Raw genomic sequence first — 15,562 nt, 5'->3', positions numbered from 1 at the left:
TTAATAACACACTTGTTATATAACTTACAAATGTGTTTGTCTGAAAGTAGCAGAAAACTTAACCACAGTGATGGATATGAGATTTGTTTTCCTTCCATAACAAGAAGACCAGAGGCAGGCACACAAGCAGTCCAGGGCTGGCACAGCTGCCACCCTCAGAAACCTTGGCTCTTCCTATCTTTCTGCTATTTCATCCAGTGTATGTTGGCTTTGTTCTCCCTTTGTTAACCTCATGATTACAAGATGGCTGCTGTACTTCCAGGCTTTACCTCTAAGTTCCAGGCAGGAAGAAGAAGAAAAAAAGAAAGCAGGATGGGGTACAGGATAAAGGAGGCCGGCCAACCCAGTTTGTCCCTTTTTTGGTGGGGAAACCAAGACCCTCCTGGAAGCCCTACCCAGGGGTCTTCTGCTTACTTCTCACTGGCCAGAACTGTGTCTTATGGCCACTGTTGCTTGGTGGTGACCAGGGGAAAAGGGATTCTGGATGGACCTTAAGTCAGAAACCCAAAGCATAGTACCACACTTACACATTTAGTTCATTTCAACATTTACCAAGAATCCACTATGTGCCAGGCTTTCTATTAGATGCTTTGGATACAAAGATGAATAAGACACATCTTTGTATCTCTGGATGGGAGACATTCTTGCATACACCAAATAATGATAATTCAATAAGATCATTACTATAAAGTTTGTACAAGATGCAGTGGGGGCAGAGTGGAAGGAATCTCGGCTGTGAAGAAAAATATTTAGTTTTAAATCTCCATTTTAATATATATTTCGAAAATTAGGCAGAAGGAACAAGGTCATGGCCCTTTCAAAAATACCTCCTAAGTCAGGTTGTTACCCTTTCAGATGAAGGGAAGCAGCCCAGGTGGGGAGCAAATCCAGTAGGTGTTGCTCCCTTAAAAGAAAACGTAGTGCTATCCAAAGATATCGGAGAGCAGCTGCAGGCCCTTGGAACCTGGAGCCGGGTGGCTGCAACTGTGGTTTCTGCAGTGAGTTTAGGATTGTTTGGGGAGGGGGCACTGCAGCAGAAATTGTTAATGAAGTATTTAACACCTGTGCTGGAACTGAAGGCTGCACAGAAAGTCAACAGCCAGCCCTCAGGAGCAGTGAACATAACCTAGAAGGAACCTTTCTCAGACTAGCAAAAGGTAATAACAGTTCAGGAAGTAACATGCCACGGCCTTTGTACATAGACATTTTATTCTGCCCACTTGGTGGTACTAAATGATATATTTTGCTCCCTACAAGGAGAAAGGAGATGGGTTAATTTGCTATTGACCAAACCTGTGCTTCTCAACCTTGGCTGCAAATTGAAACTACCAGGGGAACTTTCAAAACCACAGAGATCTGGGTCCCACACCCTAAGAGTCTGATGTGATTGACCTGGGGTGTGGCCCAGGCATCAGGTTTTTAAAGCACCCCACCCAGTGATCTCTTGTGCTGCCAGGGTTGAGACCGCTGCTTTTTTTTTTTTTATTGGAAGTATAGTTGATGTACAATATTACAGGTTACAGGTGTCCAATATAGTGAATCACCATTTTTAAAGGTTATACTCTATTTAGAGTTATTATAAAATATCAGCTACATTCCCATGTTGTACAATATATCCCTGTAGCTTATTTAATACCTAATAGTTTGTACCTTTAAACTCCCTCCCCCTAAATCGCCCCCCTCTTCCCTCTCCCCACTGGTAACCACTAGTCTGTTCTCTATATCTGTGAGTCTGCTTCTTTTTTGTTTTATTCACTAGTTTGTTGTATTTTTTAGATTCCACCCTAAGTGATATCATCCAGTACGTGTCTTTCTCTGACTTATTTTACTGCTTTAAGACACTGTTTCCCACACTCCCCATGTCTCTCCCTCGGAGGTTTGGATTCTGTGGGTCTGAGATGGGCCCAGGAATCTACAGATTTGCCAGATACCTTGGGTGATTGTTCTGGTCAGAAAGGCTGGGAACACTGGTTTATGAGTGCTTCTCACTGGGTGTTCAAGCCCCTGCATGAGAACATACCTAGGATGCTTCAAAAACGCAGATTCCTAGACTCTGCATCGGAATGCTGAATTGGACCACAAACTTCCCAGGTGATTCTGATGCATTCTGCCCTTGGAGAACCACTGACCTGAGTAAATAAGCACAGACTAATAAAATACACAGCACAGACTTTAATAAAAGCATGTGCAGGAAGCCACCTGGGCTTGGTTTGTGCCTGTCATCTCACCTGGTGGGTTCCAGGAGTCACCCTGCTGATGGCAGCGACTCGAGGAGGAAGGATAAATTAAATATTAGCTCTAGGACATCTCCGGAACCTGCAACTCTTTTACAACAAATCCTCCACCCTCATCCAGCTTAATAACGTGAAACTGTGTCTGTCACAGATTGTGTAAAATTGGGGCTAATACAGAAACCACTGGTATTTGCTCCATCCCTTTTAACGAAAGTTTTAAAGCATGTGGTTGTACATTGTTTGGACCCGCACTGCCCAGTAGAGATGGACTGTGAGCCAGCAATGAGTGCTGTGCGTTTAAATGTTCTAGTAGCCCCATCAAAAAGGTGAAACGAAACAGGTGAAATTCATTTTGATACAGTTGAACTCCATATATCCAAACTATTATCATTTCAACATATAATCAACATAAAAATGACTCGTGGGATATCATACATCCTTTTTTTCACAGTATCTCTTCGGACTCGTGTATTTTACACTTAAAGCTCATCTCCTTTTGGACCAGCCACAGTGCAGATGCTCTGTGGTCACAGGTGCCCGTGGCTGGTGGTCTCTGTGCCGGACGGTGTGGCTGGGGCCCAGCGTTCGCTCCCCTGCCGGTGCACCTTCTGTGTTGTGATGGGTGCAGATGGAGCCGGCTCAGAGGCAAGCATCAGGACACAGAGACGCGCCGGACGGTCCCTATGTGAATAATTATATTGACTGGCATTTCTTCCTGCCCTTTCTCCACCTCCTGAAGGAGGCTCTCTGGGGCCCACTCCCTCCCACCCAACTCCCACACTCCCCGCCCCTCATACTTGGAAATGGCCACCGTGACTGCAGCAAAGCTGCCTTGGAGACTTGAAGGACGTTAATCAGTTTCGCAGCTGGAGGCAAAGTGATCTAGTGCAGCAGTTCTTCCATTAAGGGGCTTTCTCTTGGCCTTTCCATTAGGGAAGGACTTTTGCATAAAGTGAAATGTGCTTTGTCTTCACCAGGGCAGACAAAGGATGAAATTAAAAGAGCAATAACCTTGCTACCAGCTGGGCTACCAGGAGGGCAGCAGGGGAAGCAATTCTCTCTCCACCTCCATCTTGCTCATGGCTCTGAGTAGTGGCATCACCTTTCAGTCTTCCTGAGAGTAAAGTGATCATCAGATGACTGTCAGTCCCACTGGATGGAACTTTTCAGGTCCCTGAGCAGCCCCCAATTTCCTGGTGAGGGAAGGAACTGAGGCCCTCGCCTGGGCCAGGTAATGCCAGTGAAAACCAAGCAATCCTGCTCACCCCCTTCCACCCTGTTCTGGCAAATTGTCTTCGGTGTCCTGCTCCTTTCTTTCCTGAGTGACAGCGCCCTTCCTGTTCCCCAGGCACCTCCACCCCTATGACACACACACACACACACACACACCCCTACTATTCACTGCCCCCCAGGCATCTGCCTAACTCAGGAGTCTCCACTGGAAGTCTTTGCAAAACACTTCATACTCCAGGTTCTCGTGAGAATGCTTGAGAAGGGAACAAGCAGTGCTATTGGAAAATTCCCACTCCAAATACACCACCACTGATGACTGTTCATACGTCGGGAGAGATACTTCCTCAAATAGAAGGGGATCATTGTTCTTAAGATTAGTGACGCCTGAATCAAAGAACAGGACCCAGGCTGATCACGGAAAAAGACTGACAGAATACAGGAAGATCTGCAGCTTCCTCAGTAAAGGATTGCATCCTTTACATATCTATAGCATGTTGCATTTATACATGTGGCTCTTCTTAAAAACAAATATTTGTCTATAACCCACCTAGCTCACCCTCATGATAATAACACACGCAAGCAGAGCCCAGCTGAGTTAAGGGCTTGCGGTAGGTTTTTCTATGGTAGCTGTTTTTTTCCTCCTAGGCGCCCTTCCCTCCCACTCCCGTCCCCCACCTCTCACCTCTGAGCTCCTTTGGGGTGGAATAAGGGGAAAAGAGAGGAATTGAGGCTTTTATAAAACATTCAGCTTACACTGAAAAATAATAGGACCGTGGCGTCATCTTTAAAACTTGCCCTGGCCCAGTAGAGAGATGCTGCCCGTCTGGGCCCTCTGGGTGGGCGTGGGGGCACGTTCTCAGTGGCTGGTAGGGTCATTGGCACTCCCCGGACTTGGGAGGAATAAGGGTCCTGCTTCTCCCTGGAAACTTGGCCCCTGGAAACTGACTGCTCTCTTCCTACGAGCTGGGAGGCTGAATTCTTGCCGCTTGATTCCACTGCAGGCCCGAAAGCAACCGAGGGCTGCAAATCAGCACAGGTTGCATCATTATTCGCCCGTGACTCCAGCTGTAGCGGGGGTGCCGGCCCGGAGGTGGCGTGCCCTCCCCAGGGAGCCTGACATTTCAGGAAACTGGGCCAGCTCCCTCGCAGCCTTTCTTCTCCCCGCACCGGTGGCACAATAAAGGATGAATGGGGCAGGAAGCCTGCACACCGTCCTCCACCCCGAAGCTCTGCATCGTGAGCAAAGCATTGCCGCCGAGGGGCTGCAAAGAGAGAAACCTGGGGAGACGGTAAAGGAATATTCCCTGCGGGGACGCTCGAGAGCTTGTCTGACAAGCATTTGTTCACCGAATTGATCTGATTACTCAGGACTTTTCTTAGCCAGTATCGGAGCAGAGAGGGGCTGCCGTTGCTTTTCATCCTATTTAATTTCTGTTTTCCAAGAACGAATATCAAGGGAGCAGCTTTGATTAAACAAGCCTTTAAAAAGGGGAGAGAATGCCAGGTTTTACAGAAAGCTTTGCTGAGTCGCTGGCAAATGGCCACATGACATAATATTTTTAGTCTATGGATATTATCTCCTTTCTAAGTACCAAACTGCTATTCCCATTAACATAAGCTCGTAGGTTCAGGGATAAAGGAAATTAGCCTGGCTCTAAAAGAAAAAAAAAAATCGGGATTCCAGGAAATCAGCCTCTTAATAAAAATTTAAAAGAAATTCCCCCTGTTCTAATCCTATAGCTCTCCACCCTTTCTGTCTGCTGCTGTTGCTTTTTTCTTGCTTGCTGAGACTGGAGGACGATTTCATACCCAAGTCCAGCATTACCAAACTGAAACAGACTTTTTATAAAGGTTGGCAAGGTTTTTGTTGTTGTTGTCTTTTTGTTTTAAGATCCTTTAAGGTGGGAATGGGGGTCTCAGATGGGAAATACGCGAGAAGAAAGCCCCAATATTGAACATTTAACAAATATTTATTGAGCACCTAGTATGTGTTAGGCATAGGGATAGAGCAGTGAATAAAATGAAGCGCTTTCCCTCATGGATCTCACATTCTAACTGGACAGTAGTAGTTAACATACATGGACGGCTTACCTCTGGTAGGCACTGTTCTAGAACTTTACGTGATCTCCCCATGGGGCATGCCTTATTATTATTCCTCTTTGTTGCACAAGCTCTCATAAAGTGGTAGAACCAGGATTCAGATTCAGCAGCCTGGCTCCAGCCTGGATCCAGAGCCCCTTCACGACTCAACTGCCCCAGTGTGTGACTCATGTTCCGGATGGGTCTAAGAGGCCTCCTTCTCTGTTGCCGTCATATCCTATATTTATCCCTCCTGGAGCACCTGCCCCACATCTTCTTTGTATGTTCCTTCGGTTGACCATCATCTTTGGCAGAGCAGGGCTGTCTGTCATCTCCTTATCCCAAGACCTTGCACTGTTGGGAAACAACCAGATCCGGGGACCTATCTCCTAGAGCATTTCAAAACACATGTGGAAAGGCATCCCGATTCAGGTGCATATAGTAAATGCCTTGCCGGGGTCTCCGAACTCTGCCATTCCAGCCCGTCCCGCTTGGGCCTCTGATATGTGGGTACGTGAGGCTTCTCTGCAGGAAAGCCTCCGCTCACAGAGCCAGGACCGCTCCACGTGCTGCCGGCTGCAGGCCCAGGCAGTGAGCTGGAGAGTTGGTGGGGGGCTTGGGATTTAAACATCACACCTTTGAGTGCTGTCGAGGTGCTTATACAATTTGGAGGGCGGGGTAGCTGGCAGAAGGGCACTCCTTGGCATTGCCCAAATATTTCCTCTTCAAAATGGGTTGGAAGCACCTAAGTAACCAGCAAGAAAGACTTGGTAAAATAAGCCCTTACAGTAGAATGCCATATCATCGTTAACCAACCAGTCTATAAAATAAGACAAGAATATGGGCCAATGCTCAAGATATAAATAAAAAGAACAAAATATTATAATTGTGGTTAGAACATCATCTCAATTTTTTGGAGGGCGTATGTTTGCATAGAAAAGAACAGAAGACTTCATGAAAATGATGAGATTTTACAGGTGACTAATATTTTCCTGTTTAGACTTTTCGGTCCCAGTTTTTTGGTTAAAAATATGTTCATTACAATTAGAAAAATGTTATTAAATAATAAATGGAAAGTAAACACTTCTAAAAATGGTTTAAAAATCTTACATTGGCCCCAAAGGAGAGCTTTCATCTATTTTCTGTGCGTTCTCTCTTCTCTGCGGGGAGCTCAGCTGCGATCACAACACAGCAAATCACTGGGTTGGAAAGCTCGGCTGACGTTTCCTTTGATTCTAGACTTCAGGGGCTGTGGCGCTGGTTGCATAACCTCCACTTATGATCTGATCCAGAGCTCATCCCTCACCCTAGTGGGAAATAATGAAACCTTCTGCCCTTAAAGCCCTTTGGAACAGATGGCTATAAATACGTAAGCCTCACGTGTTGCCGCGCAGCCCTTCACGTTTTCCAGTGTGCCTTCCGATTTAATCCTTACCATAACGCGGAGGAGCAGTTAGTGGTCTCAGCCCTAAGTTACAGGCAAGGAAGGGACTTGTCCCAGGTCCTGAGGTGAGAACCAGAGTTTGGACTCAGCTCTTCTGATCCGGGGCCTTCCCCTGCTTCTTGACTCCACGATGGGAGCAAGGAAGCAATTCTGATGAGCGCCCGTGGACGGACAGGGGTGGGCCTCCTATGGGCTGGCCCTCAGTGGGATGTACAAAGAAGCCTGTGTTCTTATCAGAGCAACTGGTGCTGGGCAAGGGGTCCTCAAGAGAGCTGGGCTGAGCACTGGGAACCAAGGAGGACAGACCCTCAACTCCCCAGGATGTGCAAAGGCTTGACCAGTGGCCATAGCCCTGAGATGGGATGTTTAAAAAAACACGTCTACATCCCAAACCAGCTTCCAACTTGGACTCTAGTACCTGCTAAGGTTCATTCTCTCTAACACTTGTCTCTTTCCTTTTCCCTGCCATCATTGTAATGAACGATGCTTGTGAACATTTTCACGCCGCACCATATCCTGAGTTCTTTTAAGGAAAGAGACCGGATCGTATTTGCTTTAGTACTGTCCTATTTCCTAATGCATGGGAGCTGTGTTGAAACAGTGTTGGTTAAAGCCAAGACACCAAATCAAAGCCAGAAGTTGTCCTGGGAAGCAGAAGTGAGAATACGGTGATGGGGATAAGTATGCTGGACTCAGAAGCAGGGAGCTGTTTATGTGTATTTTCTGTAATTGAAGCAGGATCCAGTGACCAGCTTCTCAGGGTGCAGCCGATCAGGGTCAGAGACTCAGACCAACTGATCCAGAGCCTTCTGGAATCAAGAACCATTAAGCCTGAGAACTGCCCATTTGGGCCTCATCCTGATACATCAAAAATGTTGCACGGGCCAAGAATATAAAATGGGAAGTGAACAAATTCATCTCTTGGGGAAAGCTACATAGGTGTGCTTAGTAATATTTTTTTCCTTGTTTTTTTAGTATTTCCTGATTTCCCCTTCAAAGAGTTTCAGAATGTCTGCTAATGGGACCCTCTTCTCCACAACAGAATTTGACTTTGAAGCAGGACACAGCAGGTAGCCTTTGCCAATGACTTTGCTTGAAGTACCTTTTATCTGAGTGTCCAAGGAACAGGCCTAGTGCAGCCTGAGGGCAGCTGGGGAGGCCCTGAGTGGTCTGCTGCCTTGCTGCTAGGTTCAGAGGGTAGCGAGCTCCAAAGAGGGATCAAGAGTAAGGCCATTATCTGAAGGCCTCCTTCCCACCCAAAATCTTCATTTCTGGCTCACAAGAACGAAGGTGTGGGAGGGGGCCCCTGAAGCATCCGGAGGATGGCCTCAGATGCCCTTCTGGCTCTGGAGAGGCAGCTGTCAGAGCTGTTTGCCGACATCAGAGCAGAATGGTGGAGGCAAGCAGGCCTCTGAGGAAAGAGGTAAGGAGAAGCCAGGGTTCGAGAGTGAAAACACACAAGCCTTGGGGTCCACGCAGGTTTGGCTCTGGGATCTGCACCAGGTGTGAGAAGCAGGGCTAGTTATCTAATCCATGGCAGCCTCAGTTTCCTTACGTGGGTGGATGAGGCACTTTGCCGAGATAACGTGAGGGAGGATGGAAACAGGTGTGCAACATGGCGGGCGGGAGATGGCAGCCGTCAGTAATAACTATAGGATGAGAAATGGAGGGGTGGGGTTTTAGAGATGAGGAAAGAAGGGTGGACCTAGCAGATCTGACTCTGCAGGGGGATACGGAGGGGGTGGCCAGAAAGCAGATGGACACTTTCCTCCCTCCCTCCCCTCATCCCATTTGTGGTAGTGTCAGCGAAGCTTGACTCCCTGACTTGGGCTGTTTCCTGACAGTTACCATCTCATTGTGGAAGTGAGAGATAGCCAAGGGCTCAGAGCCTCCACGGAGCTGCAGGTGAACATCGTGAACATCAATGACGAGATCCCTCGCTTTACCAGGTAGGCCTGAGGGCTTGGGCGGGGGTCTCCGGGGGCCGGGGGCACCATGTCTCTTAAGTGGCTGAGCCTCCTCAGACACATTTCATGCAAGGCAGAGGGCTGCCCTTTGCTCTGACCTGCAGGAGAGGTAAGAGGCTCCAGATCGTCAGTGTCCTTTACCTGGGCCTCCAGACTTAACATCTTCCACCTCTGTTCCCCCCGTCTCCACACCCCACAGACGTGTGCACCATGGGATTCTGGGTATGGTGGGGAAGGGGTGGAGGCAAGATACCACGCCCCTGGTGCAAGGCTTGCCACTGGGCATGTGCAGAAGGCAGAAGGCAGGTACTCATAGGATAGGATGCTCACCGCTAATAACGGCAGAATCCTAGAGCACGTCATCAGTCCAGACTCCATAAAGCCCACTGTCAGGAGGTCATCCTCTCCGACTGAGGAAAGGGCTGTCTCGATGGTGCCTAAGGGGCCTGCCCACTGCTGGGTGCTCTAAGTTTCCTCCTGTTGTGGTGGATTCAGAAAGGAGATCTGCCTTGTCTGGCAGCTCCTCCATCCAACGGACGTGAGGAAGGTAAGTGAATCTGGTAGAGGCAGCCTGTGGGAATGTGCCCGGCACCAGCCCAGGCACAAAGGTGAGACTAGAGCCTGTCACAGACAAGGATTTAGGAGGGGGAGGTGGGATTCTGAGCTGGCATGTGACCCTGCAAACAGCCTGGTTACTGGTTACAAGACTCTGCCCCCTACTGTATCCCCCCAGTTGCTGAGCCAGGCTCAGGAACCAGCCACAAGGAAACTGGCAAACTCCCCTGCCTGGGTTCGCTGTATTCATGGAATACATTCAGCTCAGGAAACTCCACCAACAAAAAGCCACTGGGCCCCAGAACTATGTAGAATGCTTGCAAAAGTATTCTGAGATTGAGGTATTAAAGCAACTCCAGGGCTTCCCTGGTGGCGCAGTGGTTAGGAATCCGCCTGCCAATGCAGGGGACACGGGTTCATGCCCCCGTCCGGGAAGATCCCACATGCTGCGGAGCGGCTAGGCCCGTGAGCCACAACTGCTGAGCCTGCGCGTCTGGAGCCTGTGCTCCGCAACAAGAGAGGCCGCGATAGTGAGAGGCCCGCGCACCGCGATGAAGAGTGGCCCCCGCTCGCCGCAACTGGAGAAAGCCCTCGCACAGAAACGAAGATCCAACACAGTCAAAAATAAATAATAAAATAAAAATAAATAAATTTATAAAAAAAAAAAAACAAGCAACTCCACTCACAGGCTAACCAAGTGCCTTGTGGCAAAACACACCACAATTGTGAAACTTCTGGACGTTATCACAGTCTACAGCCCAGTTGCTGAGTGTCAACACGGAGGGAACAGCAGCAGAGGCACTCCCACAAAATGCTTGTTGCCGGGTTAAGCTCAGCAGGACGGTGCAGTGCATTTCTGCTGACGGGCTCCTCCAGGAACACAGTACAGGCAGTTAATAAATAGTTGTGACATCCCAGCCTGGATTCGGACTCAAGTATTGGCCAAAACAGCAATGCGGATTCATCAGTGATCCCCAGAGGAAGGTGATGGCGGTGGGGCTAGAGCTGACACGTTCTGCGATGCCCTCTCCACACCCCCAGTCTGTGAGGTGGGAAAGCAGACTAATGGGCCTGCAAAGGGGAAAATAATCAGTTCGCCCAAGGGGCAGAACGTGTAGGCCATCTGGTTTGGACTGTGTCTTCCAAAATAAAGCAGTTGGCCTCAGCAGAAAGAGAACATGACCTTGGCTGTTTGTTGGGGCCCCCCAGAGATTGCTCTGGAACTCTGGTTCTCATTTTTGGTTTGAGAGATGAACCTGTTAGGCTCCATCCCAGACAGGAAGCATGACCTCTGTGACTGTCTAACCATTTATTAAAAACACAGTCGACTTTATTTCAAACAGTGTTCCCTGGATGTTGGTAAGGATGGGTCTGCGAGAGCCTGTGATCTAGAAGGATGTGAGGCAGGATTTGGGGCAGGATGGCTGCCCTACTTTGCCCGGGCTGCTCAATTAGAGCCAACCTAGTCCCTCAGCCATCCTGACTTACAACAAATTTGCTCAGTTTCAAGCTAGGTACTAACTTTGAGGGTTTCCTGGTTCCCTTGAACCATCATCCTTATTTTCTCCCAAATCAGTGCTAGGACTAACGATAAGTTATTTAATTCAGGATAAACAAAATTAAATCCTCAAATGGACTCAAGTAGACTGAGTCTGAGTGTGAAGTTAGAAATGCAAAATGTGGAAACAACTCTTCTATCTTTACTATTTGTTAAGGTCCTGCAATGAAATAGAACCAAAGCAAGTACTATTTCTGTTGTTGAAAATGCGTCACCATTTTTCTCCCGGGTGGTGACAAATGCTGAACGTCTCATGTTCTCGTGATGTGCACTCCAGGATGCTGCCATTATGAAAGTCAGGCAGTTTATTATAAGAGTACCCGACTTACATTCACTCTCTACCTCGCAAACAGTGCTCGCTGCCCTTGCAAAGAACTTTGTTTTAGAGTCAGGCAGGTGGGTCTTTCTCCCCTTCTGCCCATTTCTTTTGCATTCATTCACAGTCCTTTTCAACCTGGCACCAGGCAGTGTAGACACACTTTATGGACTTACAGAAGTCATACCCAGGTCATCCCGGATTCACACCCTTTCCCCTGAGTGTGGCCCTGGGTCCAGGCTCTGGTGAGCCAGTGTCACGGGGAGAGGGGTGTGGGAATTAGTGATATCAGAGCTTTCCCCTGTCGGGGGGGCTGCAGGGGTCCTGGCTTCACCGCATTTGAACAGATTTCTACTGTGGTTTGAGGGTAACACTTCTAAGTTAAATGATATTTTATACACACTTGGGTCTTGGATCCCCAAACCAAATAAACCACAGATTTTATCTTCTGCCAGGCTCAATATCAAGTCAGCCAAGGACAGGATGTCGTACCCGGGGAGTTGTGTCTTCACCAACAGCCTGATCAGTCCTCTTCGCGAGGACCTGATTTCCCGGAGCGCCCAATGTGGGCTGCAGGAGCCCGCAGATGAGGGTCTTAAACAGCTGCACTCCTGACATTTGGAGTGGGATACTTGCCGCGGTGGGGCTGTCCTGGGCATCGTAGACTGTTTAGCAGCGTCCCTGGCCTCGACTCACTACACGCCGAGGGCAGCCTGCTCCTCTAGTTGTGACAAACCACATAATCATCTGCAGCTGAGAACCACTGTCTTCGAAGGGAAGGAGGAGGGTGGGAGCAAGGGGATTTCTCTCCCAAGGTGTCCTCTGTCTGTCCTGTGAGAGGCTGGGAGCCTCTGGCTGTCACCTCTGGTGACTCCTTATGATAGTCCTTCTCAAACTTTAAAGTGCTACCCTGCCCCCGACCCCGCACATCTTGTGAAACTCTGGCTCCTGATTCAGTGGTCTGGAGTGGCCGGAGGACCCAGCATGCTCAGGAAGGCAGTTAGAAAGGCGGGGACCACTCCTGGGGTAGCAAAGGCGAGGCTGGGAAGGTCGCACAGGTGTCTTAGTGATCTCTCTGTTGGAAATCAACAGAACCCCCTCAATGTAGCCAAAGGAAAAAATCCAACACGTGAGAAACAGGGTCTCTCACACAGTGGAATAAGGGCTTAGTCCAGCCTGGGGAGCCAGGGCCGTCCCCCTCTCTCCTCTGGCTCTGCTTTTGGTTCCTGCCGCCCCGCCTCCTTGGCTGCATCCCACTTTGTCCATCCCTGGACCCACTGGTGGGCGGCATGGATTCCCTGACAACGGTGTGTGTCAGGTAAGTAAATGGACAAACGGCAGTCTCTGGGGGACCCCTGGTAGTGAGAGGTCCAGAGCACTGAGGTGGCCTCTTGGCCTGAACAAGATTACTGTCTCCCATCAATGGAGCGAGCCTACAGGAGGGCGCCCCAGGAGTGGGGGCCTGCCCAGGGTCCCGGGAGCAGCCTGCCTGGGGAGGGCCTTGTTCCAGCCATTCTCGGCCTGCCTCTGACTCCCCTGGAGGCCCCCTCCCCTTTCTCCTCCCTCTGGCCCTACAGATGATGGGATAGAACCGCAGAGACCTTCTGAGCTCATGAAATGAACGCAATCCTTTAGATTCGAGGTAGAGTATTCCCCTCTTAAAGACACTCCCACATGGGAAAACCCAAATTTAGGAAACTGGTAAATTAAAGATGACTATTTGTCCCACTGAAGTGATTTTCCCTCCACAAAAGGACTTCCTGCAGAGTTATTTTAAACGATAAGCTTCCCTTGGTACATTCAAAATTATTCAATTTACGCAGGGTATGCAGTTAAAACCTCAAACATATCTGTATGGTTTTGGGCCTTTTCCAAGGCAGTACAGGTCTGAGGAAGGTGCATAAGTTAGCAGTTTGGGCTTACTTTGTAAGAAGTCATCCTTGGAGGGCAGCGTGCTGACCTTAGCTTCTGCCAGTGGGGCTCGTTTCTCCCTTCAGAGAGCTGACCTCACGGTTAACGCAACTTGGAAAGGCATACACGTTCTGTGTGTAAATTCTGCCTCCTCAGAACAAAAAAAAGAAAAAAAAAAAAGGGAAGAAATAAAAAGTGAGCAGAGGCCCTGGGATACAGAAGGTTCACAATTTAATCAGCTTCTGGTGGCAACCATGGTGTGGGCATCAGTAAGTTATAGTTTTGGATATTGTGTCCAGAGGGATTTTTAAAAGAATTCAGGAAAATTCTGCACACGAACTGGGAGAAGAGAAGACAGCTGGACAGGCCGACTATCCTTATTTTAAAAGATGTTAATGCCAAGGCTGACCTGAAATGGCATCAGGCCTGCGTGGAGTCAGGGACCGTGGCTGGTATAAATCGTTGCCATCGCAGCACGGCAACTTCTTTGCATCCACAGGGATGTGATCTGTGGAAACACAAAAGCCAGTCACCCCTCCTTTCAGCTGCTGAGCTCTCCCTCCCGAACACACTGATGCAACTCCAAGAGCTCAGCGCTATATTTAGCACGAACCAAAATACCCACCTCCCAGACTCCACCCTCCTGTGCCCCTGAAATGAGCTGTGTCTGCTGTATTTCTGTTCCAGCCCAACGCACGTGTACACGATTCCCGAGGAGCTGGGTCCAGGAGCAATTGTGGCCAATATCACAGCTGAGGACCCTGATGATAAAGGTTTCACCAGCTTCCTCTTCTACAGCATCACTACTGTCAACAGCTATTTCATGATCAATCAGTGTAAGTCACACACACACACACACACACACACACACACATCCTTATGTGCATCCTTTAATTCAGCCATTTGGATTGTTTTACAAATATTTTCTCTGTCTTCTGGTCTGGGGCATGCCTTTCCGTCTAGACTATCGTAAGTTATCAGGGTAACAGGTGTATTTTTTTTTTTTGGGCCGCACCTCGTGGCTTTGGGGATCTTAGTTCCCTGACCAGGGATTGAACCCAGGCCCCGGCAGTGAAAGCGTGGAGTCCTAACCACTGGACCGCCAGGGAATTCCCTGTAATAGGTGTATTAAAAGCAGCTGGCTTAAGGTTTGGGGACATTGAACAGGGCCCTGTGTCGACAGCTGCATCATCAGCTGTATCACCACTCCACCTTTGAGGCAGGTGGGCATCTAAGGATGGATGAGTTCACTATCCTGAGGGTACCTTGAAGTCTCCTGAACAGAGGATCCAGACCAGCACTGTCCAGAAGAAATACAGTGGAAGCCACACATGTAATTTTAAAGTGGCCACAAAAAGTAGAAACAGGTGAAATTAACCTTAATAAGGCATTTTATTTAACTCAATATATCCAAAATATTATCATTTTAACTTGTAATCAAGATTTTAAAGTTACTCATGAGATATTTTACCTTATTATTGTTTGTGCCAATTCTTTGAAATCTGTTGTGTGTTATACTTACTGCATCTCAATTTGGCCTAGCCACATTTCAAGTGCTCAAGAGCCACATGTGGCTAGTGGTTACCATATTGGATTGCATCAATCTATTGATACATCCATCTGTGGATTCCTGGGAGATTTTCCCGTCTAAGTATCTTGGAGCAGAGAAGGAGAGTTTCTCCCTCTTAATGACCACCTTTTAGTCCGTACCAGGCAGGATGCTGCATGATCCACATGCATTCTATCTTAAGTACCCAGCAGAGCAACCCAGTGAACTACCATAATCCACATTTTACAGATGAGGAAACTGAGGCTTAGAGAGAGACTCGGATAGGTTAAGTGACTCATCCAAGGTCTCACAGCTTGTAGGTTGTGAAGCAGCGATACAAACCAAAGCTGCCCGACTCCAAAGGCTGTGCTCTTCCCTACTCCTAGACTATACCGCCTCATAAATCCCTGTCACATCACCCAAAAGGACTTCACTTTACATAATGATTTCGTAGAGGCCAGCACTGGACAACCCCAAAAGACAATGTGTTACTGGTCCCATAGGCTTTAGGGCAAAGGTTACCTGTGCCCAGGAGAGGCTGGCAAAGGTTACCTGTGCCCAGGAGAGGCGGGCAAAGGCGGTGCTGTCTGTCATTGAGGACCTCACTCCAGTGATCATGGCGGGATGGACAACTGTGGTTTAGAATTCTGTTCGTTCGAGTATTGCAAATTGAACTTTCAACAAATAAGTGGGGTTTTTTTGTAGTATATTCATTA

General features: G+C 48.4%; 1 protein-coding gene and 1 long non-coding RNA gene across 3 annotated transcripts in view; one reads left to right on the top strand and one right to left on the bottom strand.

Moving 5' to 3' along the window:
* CDHR3 (cadherin related family member 3) overlaps positions 1-15,562 on the top strand; it is a 75,002-nt gene that overhangs the window by 25,826 nt on the left and 33,614 nt on the right. For both annotated transcript variants that reach the window (XR_014266951.1, XM_082473527.1), the window contains exons 5-7: positions 7,966-8,060; positions 8,835-8,939; positions 13,985-14,133. Coding sequence is in view for 1 of the 2 variants with exons in the window: in XM_082473527.1 (XP_082329653.1) it covers positions 7,966-8,060; positions 8,835-8,939; positions 13,985-14,133 (349 nt within the window). In the remaining variant the exon portion in view is untranslated. The remainder of the gene's footprint in view (positions 1-7,965; positions 8,061-8,834; positions 8,940-13,984; positions 14,134-15,562) is intronic.
* LOC309666300 overlaps positions 6,542-15,562 on the bottom strand; it is a 36,180-nt gene continuing 27,159 nt past the window's right edge. Inside the window, exons 2-4 of the long non-coding RNA XR_014267024.1 lie at positions 13,707-13,805; positions 13,310-13,448; positions 6,542-8,639 (exon numbers count right to left, since the gene is read on the bottom strand). This is a non-coding gene — a long non-coding RNA (uncharacterized lncRNA). The remainder of the gene's footprint in view (positions 8,640-13,309; positions 13,449-13,706; positions 13,806-15,562) is intronic.

This window comes from Balaenoptera physalus (assembly GCF_965194825.1).
Source record: "Balaenoptera physalus genome assembly, chromosome: 8".
NCBI lineage: Eukaryota > Metazoa > Chordata > Mammalia > Artiodactyla > Balaenopteridae > Balaenoptera > Balaenoptera physalus.
Note: the sequence above shows the minus strand (reverse complement) of the source record. Positions and strands in the feature narration are given on the sequence as shown.